This window comes from Charadrius vociferus, unplaced genomic scaffold, assembly GCF_000708025.1.
Source record: "Charadrius vociferus isolate BGI_N301 unplaced genomic scaffold, ASM70802v2 scaffold195, whole genome shotgun sequence".
Taxonomy (NCBI): Eukaryota; Metazoa; Chordata; class Aves; order Charadriiformes; family Charadriidae; genus Charadrius; species Charadrius vociferus.
The window spans coordinates 2,186,576-2,203,291 of NW_009648539.1; the positions used below are offsets into that span (position 1 = coordinate 2,186,576).

The 16,716-nt window shown below is 47.8% G+C and overlaps 1 protein-coding gene across 1 annotated transcript in view; it reads right to left on the reverse strand.

The window, feature by feature from the left end:
* FAM65B (family with sequence similarity 65, member B) overlaps positions 1-16,377 on the reverse strand; it is a 70,276-nt gene extending 53,899 nt beyond the window's left edge. Inside the window, exon 1 of the mRNA XM_009885879.1 lies at positions 16,317-16,377. Within this exon, the coding sequence (XP_009884181.1) occupies positions 16,317-16,377 (61 nt within the window). The remainder of the gene's footprint in view (positions 1-16,316) is intronic.
* Positions 16,378-16,716: the final 339 nt, after the last annotated feature.

Sequence of the window (16,716 nt, forward strand, 5' to 3'; positions counted from 1 at the left end):
CGGGGCTCTTCCCTTTTTTCATTCGGCGCTTGTTGGCTCTGGGGCGGTTTGGCCAAAGGATGGGACATCCGCAAAAATACCCCTAGTCCGTCCCCGGGGAATGGTGCCGGGAACGGGCTGCTGCCGCTCCCCCTTTTCCCCCGTGGCCGGTGGGCTACTACTCCCTGTAGGCTCCGTTTCCTTCAGTAGTGTGTGCGAAAGCAGGCTCTAAATTTGGATATTGGGAGGGCTGAAGGCAGCAGCTAAAGGTGAACAGGAATGAAAGAACATTGCAATGAATGGAGGTTACATTTTTTCCTCTGAGCATCTTCACTGTATTACCCGAAGAAAGAAAAAAAGGCTGGAACCTGTATTTTCCCAGAGATTGTGGGATATTTTCTTCAAATTCAGTCTTCCTTCCAAAATGTATAGTCCTATTTACTATAAATACATCTCTCCATAGAGGTCAGGATTCTACACATATTTATTGCTGCCCTTAAGACTTCTCCATTTCTCTTCTGCAGCTTTTTTTCATACTGGACTTTACATCAGCCGTCACCCAACAGAAGTACCAAACACCCGTGTCATATTTTCGGTATGATTTGTTGTTTCTCTTCCAACATTTTTGCAGAGTCCTTCAACAAGCTCTTCCTTCTGCCTCTTAAACACCTGAAAGTGCTTCTTTTTTTGGGGAGGGGGCGGGAGGGAAGAGAGGGGAGCAGAGGGAATCCCTGGCAAGTCCGTGGGGTTGGTAAATAGACACAATTTGGAAGGTGGCTTGAGAAGGCAATACTGATACTCTCCCTATATGCCTGTGTCTTTCCCCATTTGGGTCAGATAGGTAGACTCACCCTTTCAAATGCATATGTTGTCCATGGAGCGCACAGACCTGTCACACAGAGGATGATAGCATATGGAGAAGTTTAGGAAATTACAACAAAGAAAAAGAGTTGGGGTTTCACAGAGCATTGCGCATCAAAAAAAAAAAATAAACCCTCACTGAAGAAAAAATCCAAACTGAGCTGACCTATCGTCTTAAGTAATTTTCAGCAGTAATAATGAACATGTGTTATTTATATTGTATGCTGAAAATAAACAGCACCCTGTAGCCTTAAGAAGTAGAAATGAGAGGAAACAACTCCAGATTCAGTAAAAGCAGAAATGGATGCTCTTCACACTGGCGTGCAGACCTCTGGGGCCTGCGGGCTGTTTCCAAGGTTTCTGAGTTCAGATGGGCTCCACAGCAATCGCAGCGGTAGCATTTCCAGAGGCACCCACTTCTCCAGTGGAAAAAGCGTAGGGGCCACTACCGACACAGTGCTACTGCTGTAGCTGTAAGGCAAAATTTTTAGGGTGACCTTTCTGTGTCTCTGACTGAATCGGCTACGCCCCTGTTTCATGTGTTTCACATAGGATGTGAACTATGAGGCCAAGGCGGAGAAGTTGCTTTCTGGAAAAAGCAGCTGTGCGCTTCGGGCTGTGGAATGCCAGGGGAAGAGGAGAGGGAATATTTGTGGCAATGCTGAAAGCTATAAATGTCTCATCATGCATACTTAATATGCTTTTGACTCCATTTCAGCCTTTTAGGGGGTGGCAGCTCTCACTGTGGAAGCCTGGTTAATTTGTTAAAGAATTGCAGCATCTTACTTCAACCTCCAGCCTCCTACAGTAGTGCTTGGCAATTACTCTATGTGTAACCCATGTTAAAAATTCCCTCTGGCCCTTTTGGTCTTATCTTGCAGAAGATTTTTTGAACTTAAGGTTGCAGATGCAAATACCTCATTCATTTGCAGCCTCCTCTTTCAAGGAAATATTTTCTATCCTATGCAAATACATGTGCTAGGGATGCATGAGCTGTTTCTCTTGGTTTCTCAACACAGTTTTGCATAGCAAACGCAGAAAGCTAATTTCCTCCTCTCCATCACCCCCAACCCGACACACTTTCCCACTTCTCTGTTCCCAGTGCTGTAGCTTGCTGAAACTCCTAGGAGACCGAGTAGGTTTACGGATGCTCTAGATAAAATCTTTGCCCCACTTAGTCCTTCTGGACATGTATTCATCCTGACACACATGCTTTTGAAAGGCTCGGGTCAGTCATTCCACGTGTGGCTTGTTTTGCTAATTCACTGGAAAATGCCAGAGAGCTCTGCCTCCCTCCATAATTAGGCAGGAACCGAAGCTGCCGCTGTATTGTGCCTGTGATCATGCTACTACTTCTATAAATTATTCACTCTGTTGCAGTGTAATCTGCTGTTATGTTCAAAATAGGTCAGCATGAATGTCCCCAGTGAAAATTCTAAGTGACAACAGCTGATTCAAGCTTTGTCTGTAGAAAACAGTGACCTCTCCAAACCAGTAATTGCCGATTATGCTCCACTTCCATCTCCCTGCCGGCTCCAGTGCATCTTCACAAACGCTAATTCTCAGCAATGGTAAACCCCACATTATACTTGAGAGAACTAAGCCAGAGTTCCTAAATTACCTGCTGGGATTTGCTGGAGCACTTTGCTTTCTATTAGCCTTTGCTCCCAGGCCAAAGAGTAAATCAGGATTATCAGAGAAGAGATTATAGTCTGAGAATACCTAAATGCTCTGCTCTTCCCAGGCACCCGGAAGGCTTCTTGCAAGGGCTGAGCAGGATTTTCTGGCTGATATGCATCAGTTACACACCGGGCTGGGGGGTGGATACAATGAGAAGAACTTCGGTTTTCCCATCGCCCCATGGGTTCCAGCCCGCTGAATCCCCCGAACCAGCAGAGCAGGAGGACCCGCTGGTTTTTAGGTCCGTTGCAGACATGTCGTCTAGAGAAATCTGGAAAGGGGGACCAGGACCCAGTAGTCCTGAGAGCGGTCTGAGAGGAACCCTCTTTCCCCCGTACATATATTCTGAGGGAGGACTCTGTGAGGACTGCTGTGAAAATGTGGGATATTGCTGCAATTTCCCTGCTTACTGCGGGAATGTATGTCTGTTACACAGACACAAAGGCTCAACCTGGTCCTAGGTGACTCCATTCACCTGAAAGCAAAGGTTGGTGGTGGGTGGCAACACTCAAGAGACTGTGCAGTTAACAATTCGCATGGAGGTCTCTTGTTATCATGTTCAAATAAGCAAGAGGCCAAAGGAGGTGAGGGGATGGGGTGGGCAGACCATGGCTTTGAGCTTTGGATGTCTGAGGTAGATCAGGCTTGCCCTAGCCTTGAAGGAAGACAATTGGTATATGGGCTTCTCCTGTTGTAACTCCTCTTTGCTGTGTTTCTGTGTAACTCCCTTGCTCAGAAGGGGGTGACTGGAAGCATGTGGCATCTTCAGCTCGCTGACAGACGCCCCATGGGACGTCTCCAGCAGGTATGACACCCAGGCAAGCCTCCTGTGGGAACACAGGTAGCAGACCTGAATGCTCTTACCTGGAGAATTTGGTCCAAAAAAAAGAGGCAAATGATCAGATTTGAGACTGGGGAGCACAGCAGGCGTCAGAACCACCACTTGGAAAGGCTTTTAGGGGAGAGGTAAAAGACAAGAGCCTGACCAACCAGCAATCCGGGCAAGACACGAGCTTTAACTTGCTGACCGTACACAAGTTCACCACTACTCTTTCCAGCTATACATATTAAAGTGTTGCCATAACTCTCCTATTCTCTATACTATGCCCATGCTGCTCTTTGGGTTGCCTCTGTTCCCATATTTATACCTTCTCTGTCAGCTGAGCCTGCCCAGTACATCTGGTTTGCACTTATCATCACCCTGTAACACTTCTTGCTCTCCTAAAAGAGTTTTGAGACCCACTTGTTTTTCACTGCTGATATCCTCTAACCGCTGTGCAACCATTTCCCCCCTTTTACTTCCCACTGTTGTGTTGCTGCTCCACCCTCAAGTTCCTCATTTCTCTTGATGTTGTTTTTGCAAAGCTTTCCACCTGCAGCTCTCAGGGCACTTTGTGGGTAAAAGTTACTTGCACTGATCTTCCGTGGTGATTCCGGAGCAGATTCAAGCTTCTGGGACTTCTGACCAGCACAGCTGGATCTTTGGGAATGACTGAAGTATAATGCAGTGGTTGTGCCCTGTGGTGTGGTGGTCAGGACACACTTGGGGTACCAAGTGACAGCTATGGGTGCAGAGGGAGAGGGCTAGGGACAGAAAGGGGAGTTGCCTTTAGCTTTTAACGCACCTCAAGAGATAATGCTTTCCATAGGTAATCCTTCTTTTATCTCTTCTTTGCCCCACCTTGCTGCATTTGTGGTGGTCTGAGATAGCTGCCTTCAGAGCAAGAACACTTCCCACTGACATCTGTGGCTCTGCCACCATTTGAAGGGAGCGAGTTATCTTCAGGAGGCGTATGCGCAAACATACACCCTACCTGCCCTCACATGTATGTATCTTGGGGGAGCAGGACAAAGGAGCCACCGATTGCATTTTTTTCCCCCAGAACTGTCCCTCTATCAAAATCATCCCCCGATGCCTCTTCTGGGCAGGTTTTTGGTGGCAGTGGGGAGGCGTTCATGGAGAGGGTTGGAGGGAGCAGCACATTCCAGTTTCTCAGACTGCTTAGCAACCAGGGCCGGCTGAGCCGCTCTTAAGTGCACGCCAAGTGTGTGGATGGCATGTCTAGTACTGCAGCTCTAGCCTTATTTTTTTTCCCCTCTTGTTTTTGAAAAGCATTCCTTGTTTTCTAATTAAGGCGCACAAAAAACTGCTTGAAACTTATTTTTGCTTTCCTGGACAGCTGGAAGTCAGCTACGCAGTGCGATGATCAAAGCTATGGTAGCGATCAGAGATCTGAAGCGACAGGTATGGCGCTGTCGGTCTGCTTTTTGGGAGCATGGCTGTCAGACAACCTCTTCCATGCTATCGGTGATGGGCTGGTTTGAAGTCCTGCTGCTGGACAGCCTTGAAACCTTCTCTCCCACCTTACCCGGAGGAGTGCAGAGAGTGGGACACACTGCTTCCCATGGGTCTGCAGCATGTGAGATACCTGCTCAGGGCTGCCTTTCCCAGTACAACCAACACGTATAAGATCAAGAAGGCCCTGTTAGACCATCTCCAGGAAAGGATTCAGCTTTGTAGACAGAAAGTCAATCTGATCCCAGCTTCCTCATTGGGATCCTTTTGAATCTTGGCTCTTTCCTGTTTCTTGGCTCTCATGTGCCCAGATCTGGCTCCCTGCCACAAGCTTCACCTTCTGTTGGGACCGCAAGCTGAGCTACCCACTGTGTTTGGGGGTCTCTTAGGGACTGATGCCATCTCTACCCATGTTAACAGGCAGTAAAGCCTGCTGCTGAAACTGGCTGGCTACATCATGACTACAGTTAAAATGTGGACCCAGACCATGTTCACCTCCAGACTTCTCTTGCCGCCTCAGCTGCACTTGAGAGGCAAATTTTGGGCAAGCTCAGAAGCACAGGGGAAGAGAAAACCTTTCTTTGGTCATGCCCAAGCACACTCAGGCTAACAGTCCCAGGCACGGCTGGGCCAGCCCCATCCTCCTTCACCCCATGCTATGAAGCAGGTAATTGGCCTGGAAGGAGCAAGGATCACAAAGGATAGTTGTTACATGGGATGAGACGCCGTGGGACTTGTTAGCAACCACCGAAGGTATCCTGGGTCCATGATTGAAAGAGCAGGTCGGGAGCACCCAGGGCTTTAGCTTGCTTTACTGTGCCCTCCAGGAGCAGCATAGAGACAGCCTCTGCCTCTGCAAGAAGGAGAGGAGCAGCAGGGATGAAGAACATGGTCTGGGGAAAATGATGGGGTAGGAGAAGGATGCAAAGGCCGGGCATGGAGGGAAAGGAGCGAATAATGCCAGACAAGTTTCAAAATCAAATGCCATGTGTGAACCCTGCAGTGCTGCACACCTGCACTCCTGCATGTTCCTAACGTGGCGGTTTCAGACTAGAAACCCAGGAAGAGTCCTCTGGGGCTAAGGCTCCAAGCAATTTCCATCCTCAGTTACGCTACTATAAAACCAGAGTCGCCCTGGAATCATTTCCAGATGGAGAGCAACATGGGTGACCCAGACAAGTCCTCAGTGTGGCCAGCGACCCGAGCTGACCACGCTCCTCTTTCCTTCTCCTGGGCCACAGTTCTGCACAGAGGCTTCCAGCTTTGAGAAATGATTTTAATTTCCTTCCTGCCTCCAAGATACCGCCACAGCCCTTTTTTCCTCATCAGCGCATATTTCTGCGGCTTAAATATAGCAAATATTAAACAAGTGCAGCGCACATGAAATGCCATTCGGGGGAGCGCAATGAACACGTTGCCTCTGTAATGTAATAAGCCCCAAGCACATCTGCCAAATATTTGGACCGAGATTCCAAAGGAGAGGGGGAGTCCACAGCTCACAATCAAACCCTCAGGCCAGTACCCCTATGCATCTTTTGGGGGGGTGATACAGGTTTCTTGTTGGTCCAGCGTGCCTTTCGCTTGGAGGTGTTTAACCACTCACAGCATTCGTTTCCTCTAGGAAAGGTTAAGAGCAGCTTTTTGTACCACATCACTGGAGCTGTGACTGGATTTGAATTAAAAAATCACAAATTATACATAATGTAAAGCAAAGAAATAATGTTTCTTTAGGGGTGTGGCCTGGCTTTGTGGCTGAGGTTAAATGACACCAGTTAAACCACGCCAGTTTTTGAACATCTGACCCTGGGTACTATTTTCAGTGCAGTGATTTTTGAAGTGACTAATGACAACAGCTTGGCACTAATCAGTGGCTGGTGTTGCTGATTAAGCTAACTCTTCCTTGGCTCACAACAGGCATCAGGAATAGAAAGGGCAGGAAGCTCCCCAGAGCGACTGAAGAGGCAGAGCAGATCAGGACCTCCCAAACTGCCTGTTTTGCCATGGGAAAATAAAAAAAAAAAAAGAAAAGAAAAGCTATAGCCATCCAACTCCAGAGCTGAGCTCAGCGGTGCTGGAGGGCTCTGCTCCTCCTGTGGCTTTGTTTTGCTTTTATATAGACCCTTTTGAACATTCCCATCCCTCCCTACAAAAAATGGGCTTCACTTGTTAAATGTATGTGAGTATTGCTAGTGTGGTACTCCTCGCTTGAGTTTGTAGGAGGATCTCAGAGATGCTACCTAGCTTCAAATCTAGCTACATCGATAGAACCTCTCCTTTCTCCAAGACGTTCAAGAGAAGGAAATCTGTTATTTCAGTGTAAAGGCTGCACATTATGATCTGATCCATCAGTCCTGATGTAACCCAAACTCCCCAAATCATTCCATTTATGAATCAGACAGATTGTCCAGATGCCGCCCCATAACTCAAGGAATCCCTAGGGGAAGCAGGCTGTATTCTCTCCACTCTTTACATCATCTCCATTAAGAAACTGCAGTGACCTCTGGTCTGCTGGTGACGTTTGAGACAGAAGAAGGTCTCATCTGCTCGGTGCTAGTTCTCTTAGCTCCGTGACGTTACCTGGGCCCTGACCTATCTTTTGCTTTTTCCCTCTCGAGCGAGAAAACCCAGCGAGCAGGACTCCGAAACTTACAGGGAGCTCTCAGCTGGCAAACTACACAGTCACAGCCACCCTGCTAAAAAGAACACGGTGCCTTGTGGGTCGCATCCATGTTTGCAGCAGATCTCTGCCACTGCCTCGAGCTACCACGAAGTGAGAAGGATGTGAAGGAAGCTCCATTTATGCCGTGGAGCCTGAACACTGGCCAGGCTTGTTAGCCACCGGCATCTTAATCACAAACTTCACCACAGGGAAAAGATGTGAGATTTTATAAGCTCGTCTCCAAGAGGGTTCTATGGGAGTCCTTGAAAACTTAATGTCTATGGTAATGATGATATATTCACAGAGCTTTCAGCCATCCCATCGAGCCTTGGAGAGGCTGTCCCTCTCTCTTCTGCTGCAGGTGGCTCTGACACCCCTCCAGGGAAGCTCCCAGATCATGCCCAGCTGCCACCATTCCCAAACCACAGGCATGCTCCTCAGGGCAGCCCGGGGCGGCTTTTTACTCTGGTATTGCACAGCATGAAGAGAGGATCAAAAAAATGCAAGTGGGGTGGGCAGGAAGGCAGGGCTGGCCCCGGGAGGAGCCTGGCATGATGAAAGGGGAGGTGTTGCAAGCCTTCGTGTGCGATGCTACACAGGCCTCAGATGGTTTTGTCTGAGTTTTTGGGGCAGTTTTGAGATTTTCTTGCCAGGTCTTTTCACCTGGGTCAGGGAGGGGATTGTAGGCTTGAGTATTTGTGGGGCTGGGGTATTTTCAGTGTCTCTTCTTCTCTGTGGGATGGATTGTTATTAATTATAGACAGGCTCATGCGATGCCGTGACATGCATAGTGAAGACCAGACGTTGCCCTGGCACGGGTCTGGTGAGTGGTGCTGCGGGAGCAAGCAACCCGGGCGCTGAGCTCCCGCACCACAGTGAATAGAGCAGCACTAAGCGTAAGCAGTTTTTCCAACAGTTAGTGGGGCAAAACCAGAAGTCCTGCTGTATACTAACCCTGGACCTGTGTAGCTGCTGAGTCCCATTTAGAGGCAAAGTACAAGTAGACCATCACTTTACTGGAAAGCCGTTGCTGCAGGGCTTCCTAGCTGGGACTCACCATCACAAAAATGAAGCTACCTGGCTCCTGCAGTGGATCTGCCTCCCATCTCCCCCCCTGGGGACCAACCACGCCTATGGATGTGCATGCTGCCCTACAGACACCAGACACACTTGTGCCTGCTGCTGCTGGGCTAGCAGAGGGTATCTCTTCCAGCAGGTAATTAAGGAAAGGATCTCCGTTTCCATGCTCTGAATTGGCACCTGGAGGAGCTACTTGTTTCCATCCCCTGCTCTGCATCCTTCTCACGCTCACACAGACACGTACACACTTACTATTGACTATAAGGGGAACTTAAAGAAAGCAACTTGAGGAGTTCGGACTCTAAATATCCGAGAAGGTTGGAATAGAGGTGATTCAAACCGCCCCAATTTGGATACAGCCCAAATGTGTTTATCCCCCACTGTTTGTTCAGGCAGGGGCTGGGTCACAAGGGAGCTTTCCCCAAAATCCCACTTTATTTTCTCACTCTCTCTCTGTTGCTTCCTTTCTTGCCGCCTGACTTTTTGTCTTTCCATCTTTTTACCGGCTATTTAAACTCTAGGCATCATATCCAAGCTCTGGGTCTCTGAACTTTCCAATTCCCAGACTACTTGCAATTAAACCAGAGTAAGCCAACGTCAGCCCTCGTAAGTTATGCAGCATTAAGCCTATTGTGCTCAGGATTTCCGTAGCAGTTTTGCTTCACCTGTTATCCAGTTGCCAAAGACACAGGAATATCAGCGACTCTTCACAGTGTAAGTGTTTTCCTGCACCCTCCCCACCCAGTCTTTTTTGGGGTGTGCAAATGCACACACCTCCCCACACACACCCCTTGGCAGAAGATCTGTAGGTCAAGCTGTGAATTTCAGCAGCGAGGAAGGACTGCATAGGTGGCAGCCGCGGTGGGACCCCTCTTCAAACCATTTCCCTGCTCTGAGATGCCAAATCAAGGCAACATGGCTTAAAACTCTGTGGGGCCTGACAATACCCCTCACCCTCCAAGCGATGCTGAGATATAGGAGAAATCCTGCTGTTGGCAAATCATCCCGCCATCAACTTTTTAGTGCCTCTGTGACATTGTCAAGTGCTTGACTACTCTTCCCTCTCTCTCCAATTCATGTTCTCAGACTGTTTTCACTCCTCGCCTTTTAACTCTGCACTTCCTGACCCGCTTGTTTTGTGACTGTCACACCCTTGGTATACCGACCACAAGGCTTTGGTTTTAGCATCCAGGCAGGCGGAAGCTCATTTCAGAGGCGACTGAGCTGTGCCTCGAATTGTTAAAGGGGAGAAGTTGTTTACGCCACCAGCTCACACTAGCCAAGCCACATTTATTTTGTGACTTTAATGGTGGGACTGGGCGACAAAAAGCTTGTGTTTCATGGAGCTTTGGAAAGGCGCTATATTAAAACAGGAGGGAAAAAATGGGTGAAAAGGAAGGCAATTTCACTTCAGCTTTTGGTGAGACCCTTGTTTTGCAAGCTTAGAAGGTGGCCAGAGCACACCTAATCAGTGGTTTCTCTGTGGCTTGTACATACCTCTTTTTCTGAGGGCTGCTTAAATGCCACTTGTACATTTGAGCTGTTTTTTCCTCTTTTACTGTTGTTATTATTAGTGATCTAGAAATACTGTCGACAAATAGAAACCAAACAAGTTGCCTTCAAGACACGGAGAAAGAAACAACAAAAAGATCAAAGACCTATAATTAAAAAATAGGGAGACAACAAAGCAGAAAGTGTCTCTCATTTCACTCTTTTTTAATTTTGGGCCTCATGGACTCAGTTGTTTCTTCTTCAGATATGGAGTATGATGCCCTGTTAAAAATAGCCCTCCAGCTGCCCAGGACAGCTGGAAGCGCCGAGGGGCCAGAGCACCGCGGGTGGGTCGGTGTGGGGGCACCCGGGGTGGGGATGGGCGTCTCGCACTGCCTCCTCCAACCACAAAAAGCTCTCTCACCCGTCTGCATAACTCTGTATCTGCTTGTGGACCACAACCAAAAAGCAGCAGCTGCGAGAAGCAGGTGAGCGAAGCATTTAGCGTAAACAGGAACAAGCAAAAATGCTGCTTGAGAGCACACCCTCTTTTCCATGCTGTCCTTGTCCTGCATGCTAAGTGGGTCTGCCCATGCTCTTGGAGAAAGGTGCTTCAATCGGAGTTTATAGGCCAAACATCTCTTACTACGAACTATCTGGTTGAAGCAGACACTGTTGCCTTGGTGATGAAGTGATGGGACTTCTCTCCCTCTGGGCTGCAGTGAGTATGGCACACGTGTTCTCTGTCTCCGGGAATGTGAAATAAGGCGAAAGGACAGGTGGGGCTGGTGGGACCTGTAAACGTTCTCAGGACAATGATCTGTAGTCTCCTAGCCATCAAGGAGGAGAAGTCCCCATGCTTAATACATTGCAAGGCTGCTTGTCTCTACTACAGCCTTCTCAGATAACAGGCACTCATATGCTGGAAAAAGTAGACATGTCAAACTCTGTTTGGGGTGAAAACACAGGAAAAACGGTATCTCTGTATATCTCTGAGGTAGACACCTGCTGGAATACCGTGCTGATATGTACACATGAATATCCTTAGAAGACATAATTTGCCTAAAGTTGCATCAGTCCGACGCGCTCTGTGGGGAGGGGACATACCTGAGCTGGCTGTCACCAGAGCGGCGCTGGTGGTGGCGGGAGAACGGCTGGCTAGCTACAGCGTGGGAAGAAGCCTGGTCCAGTGGTCATGGACAAGCTCTGACATTAATCTCCCCACGTGACTTTTAGACAAGTCACTCAACTGTACGTCCGAGGAAAGCATAGTGTCTTGTATTGCTTAAGGGGAAGAGAAGGGTTGCTTAACCTGAATTGTTGCTGAATAAAGAGCGTGTCTCAACTTTAAGCTAACATCTGAGTCTTTATCTTCATTTTTCTCTAACATCATCAGTGATGCTACAATACACCAGGCGGTGCACATAACCATGAACAGCAGCTACCTTTCGTTTCAGCTAAGCCTCAAAGCTGATCCCAAACCCCAGAGCTAAAACTTGTCTCTCTTAAAAAGGGCAGGCAGGCTTTACAAGGATGCAAAGGCATCTGGTACATTTTTTGAAGCATACCTTAAAAGTTTGATATAGTCACTGTTCTGCTGGGAGCCTTGATGGGCAGCAGCGCTGGAGCATGTCTGTGTGCCACAGCAGCACGTCAGTCCTGGGACTCTGACACCATGCAGCACACCATCTAAAGTGGGGCTCTGGTCTACTGAACTGGAGCATGCACTTACTTACTATGAAGAAGACAGCTTTGCATTTTTTCCCCATATTTTGGAAACCAGGATGGGATTTTGTGTGGGCTCTGGCCTGAGGGGCAGGTCGTGGTTACTGCGGGTACAACCAGAGGGCACGCAGAGGAGGCAGGACGTGGGGATGTGAGGAGAGGTCGGCGTGGAGCAGCTGTATGAAAAGATCTGCAATAAATCACAGTCTAATTTATATTTCTCCTGTGCATTCTCAGTTTGGATATGTTGATTGCTGCTAATAAAACACCTGGACCCACACGCTTGCCGTGTTTGCCGAGCACTTGCAGACCCTGTGCATGGATGTGTCTGCACTGACTGAGGGGCTCCTGCTGTTCCAAGCCCCTGTCCCCTGTCCCCTGTCCCCTGTCTGAAGCTGTGCTGGGGTGGTGGTGTCGTGCCTCCGTGTGAGCACTCAGCTCTCCTCCCGGGGGAAACCAGGGTCTACCAAGAGAGCTGACTCGTGCCCAAATCTCCCTCCCTCCCTGGGCCTGGGAGCCTCAGGAGCCTTCCTGGGTCCTCAGCTTAGAGAGACCCAAGGAAAACCCATGCCTGCTTGGCCACAGTGATGGGGGGAAGCCTTGTGCTAGTGGAAGTGATTTCTTTTTAGTGAAATATAATTTCAGAATCTCAGGCACTTAGAGTCACTAAAAGAAACTAAAAATTAAGAAGCATTTTCCCCAAAGAAGGTGTTGTGACTGTATGTGAGACTAACTGAATTCACTTGCCTTGAATCAACACAGTAAGGCCATAAAAGAAATGAAACATATCACTGCCTGTACTTTCAAGAGGCTAAAATAGTTCCTTCTCGAAACTTTTGTATACTACAGCTGTGCCCTGTTAAACGATGGCTGCGTTGCAGAGGAGAGGGATTTGCTCTTCACTGAACCTAAGCACAGTCATTCGCAAAGTCTCTGCTGATGCTTTGGAGATAGCACAATGTAAGCACAAGGTTGTTATTAGAAAACAAGAAAATTAGCTAACAGATTTTCTTTGAGGATGAACATTTCCAAGCTTTGAATATCTATTGCAAGAGTCAGCCTGATTTTTTGTGAAGATATGTATGCATATATATATCACACCCAGAGCTTGTCACACCCAGCTCTGTGACTTGGGTTTTCAATGTACAATAAGGAAAAATGATGCTGTTGGAGCATAAGTAGATGAAAATGGCAGAATTATCAATAATGCTGCAGAAAATACAGAAGTTTGTGACAGATATTTTTGTTTGCGTGTGCCATCTTATGGTCGGTGTCAATGGGAAAATATTTTTCCCTTTATCTTTCCCAAAGGAAGATTTTAAACTATAGCTGTGAGAAGAGCTATTCAAGGAGGTCTCTGCTGATTTTTTCAAAAAAATGGAAACAGCAGAGGTTTTCCAGAGAGCTATGAGTTAATGTTGTGTCACTAATGATGTGACAGCCTGGCAGTGGTCCTGGCCTTGTTACGGAATAGCTGATGTAGGAGTCATATAAGAGAAATTAAAGGAGATGAAAAACAATCAGCGACACTCATTAGTTTTACAGAAAATAACTGTGTTGATAGCGTACTTAGACTTTTGTACGAAATAAGACTTGGTACTGCATGAGATCCTGACTAAGACACTTGAAATAGAGTAGATCAATTTGGGACATGCTGAATGGATCTGAAACAAGTCTGAGTGACAGATGTAACCCAGCTGAGGAATCATCAGGGATGCCAGTTTCTAGCAAGGACCTGCACAGATTGGTTCCGTCCCTATGGGATTTAACTCTTTTTATGTCAGTGACCTAAAAGGGAACTTTAAACAGTGACTGACTGCATGTGCAGAAGGCACAGTGTCTGGGGAAGTGGTAAATCACTCCAAGAACAGGCTACTTGAGAAAGTGAGCTGATTCATCTAGGTTTTGTGTGGATGTAGCTGGGAGCAAAGGAGAGAAACCATAATTATGGGATAGTGTTGACCCTGTCCTGAGAAATTTTGATGCTGAAAGACTTGAGGATTATAGAAGAAAATCTGATGGAGAGGAGACTGTCATGTGATGCTGGGACCCAAAAGGATATGAGTAGTCCTTGTATATATTAGCTGATCCTTGAACTGATCCTGATATATAAAAATACATTTAAAGTATGAGCGAACAGATCATGTAACTTCCGGATTTTTAACCTGGTGTAACAGTTTTGGAGTGGTGGGCTCCATGCTGGTGCCCACAGCTCCAAGGGGATGGTCCCAAGAAGAAACATGAAATAGATTAAAAGATTAAAACTCGCACTTTATAAAGAAACAGTCATTGATAACAGTCTGCTTGGCAAAGGGTAAGAACAGTCTGAATACAGTCTGTGGATAGTTGTATGAGACATTTATATGTACAAGCAATAGTGAGTTCTTTGGTCTCCTAGACAAGAGGGCAACCAACTCCCAAAAACTAGACAAATCACCACTAGAAGAAATAAGGTGTAGCTATCTTTAACTGTGACAGTAGCTAAGCACTGGGACAAGTTGAAAAGGTGGACGGGAGATCTGCCATCACTGCTTTCCACATCAAGCCGGATGTGGAAAATTAAAAAAAAAAAAAAAAAAATAGCCCACACCCTGAGAGCTGTGGTCTGTGCTGAGTTGGGAGCTGGAGTTCGGCACCTGACAAATGCCTCCATCTGGCCTGAAAATCTGCCACTAAGTTTTGGCTGGCGCCTCGGGCTCTGCAGCGTGAGCGGGGTGGGGGCTGCCCTGTGACCGAAACGGGCACCCGCTCCTCCCTGCTCGGATCCCACCCAGCCCTGGGGAGCGCACTGGGTTGTCCAGGGTCAATGGCGCTCCAGAAATAGCAGCCAAAAAGTTAATGTTTCCCTGCTAAGCCGTGCAAGGGAGTGGAGAGGGGGCTGAAGGAGGCGGCTAGCGCTGTGCCTGTGTTGTTTGGGCTTTCCAGCTGGCAGGTTTGGGAGCCAACAGACCCTCTGGCCGGGAGAGCAGCTGGGGTAGATTTGTTCCCAGTTACATGCAGATGAATTAAAGAGGCTGTCACCAACTCGTAGGCTAGTAGGATAAGTCAGGTGGGAAGGGACTCGTCCAACCTTCTGCTCCAAGCAGGGTCATGGAGAGGTTTTTAAAATGTTCCTGCCTTTGAAAAGCCAGCCTCCTCTAGCTGTTGCTGGATCAGCCCTGCCAGAAACAACTTAGCTGAGAGGCTGGAAAGGATTTCTTAAGCACTATATCTTTCCCTTCAGATAATGCAATATAAATGTCGAATAACCTGCACACATTCCTCGCCTTCCCTTCAACGTTTCTGATTAAGGATATAGGCTTCAGAAACAGCAATGAAGCCTAAATTGCACTGGTTCTTCAGAGCACTCGAAGATGTCCATATCGAGTCAGAGCATGCGGCTGGTTATCCTGGGAAGCAGCATCCACCTGTGTAAGAGCAGGATGCAGGAAATGCAACAGGGTACTTTCAATGCCAGGCGATTTGCCCAGTGTCATCAGGTCTTCCCTGGATGATCAGGATTTTTTTCCTGATTACCAATGCTCTGCCCTCTCCTTTCTGCAAATCCATTGCCCTTCTGAGCCCAGACTGGAACACAGGGTGAGGAGTGGCGGCATACATACGTGAGAAATGTATTTGAATACAGACAGTACATCATTGAAACTGCTTTCTTTTCTGTGTTGATGCCTTTCACTGGGGCTCAGATAACTTGATTTGGCACTATTCACTGCTAAGTTTTCCATACCAACCACAGCTGAGCTTTGTTTAAATGAGGTTTGCTGAAGCTGTGCTGAAAGTGAGTTTAAAGGTTCACAGTCTTTGGAGCGGATCCAGGCAGCTCTTTGTGCCTTCAGCTCCCTTGGAAACTGCGGAGGGCTGGGGGCCGGGAGAAGATTTGCATGAGCAAGTTCTTCCTCTGGCCCCTGCTCGAGTGCAAAGGGGAGCAGTGAGCAGCGGCAGAAATTAGACACCGTGGGCCAGATTATTCTTTCTCCTCTGGGTCATCTCCTCTGCCCCTCTGCTATTTTGACCTGGTAGCGCTCAGTACACCCGTAAACAGCGGCACAGGACGCAAGCAGTGAGGAATCAAGCTCTGGCAGAAAGTTTTAGGGGTAAGAAGCTATAGCACTGCCCCGTGCCCTGGGTTGTGGTAGTCAGAGAGGAGGTTAATTTTGCTCAGATAATTTAAGTAGCGAGTCGCCTTTAGCCCCTGTAAAGAGCCCCTACTACTTTAATGACAGCTGCACCTGCGGTGTTGAATGCCAAATGTGCTACTTTGCATAGTGCAGCCACTGTAGAAAACACACTTGGTGTTCCCTCAGCTTTCTTCTTCTGCAGTAACCTCCTTGCTGAGGAAGCAAGCTGCTGAGCCACAGTGAAAGTTATTTTTATTGTATCTGTGGTGCTTTTGTTCTCCATTCTTTTAGGAGAAAAAGAAAGTCTGGTCACCCTATGACCTTGGAGCCCACAGAAAACTTCAGATCTACCCAAGAAATACCACCCAAGCTAGAAACCAGTGTCTAGTCTGAGTAGGAGAAGGATTAGTTTAATAAAAGACGACTTTACCTTCCCCAAAGGCATCATCTTCTTCTCCGGGTGCAGTCAGATCTTCTTGGGCGTGCTGCATCGTGGCGAGGATGCAGCTCAGGGAGCAGCCAGAGCCGAGTGCTCGAACTGGTTCCTACGCTACTGCTCGACTATTTCCTTTCACCGGTTTCCTAAACATTTTGGTGGTAACAGCTTCCGCATCTGCACTTACGAAAATAGCCTCATTCATATGAATAACACTTCTTGTTTTTACGGACAGCCTTTGAGATGGGTTTTGAGGTGGGGTGTCCTTACTGCTGAGAGAGAAGTTGATTTTGAGAGCAGAGGCAGGCAGGGCAGGCTCAAAGTGCGCCCTGCCCTGCCGCCACCACCAATGCCGCTGCGCAGCGGCAGCCCTGTCAGCCCATGGCGTGGGGGT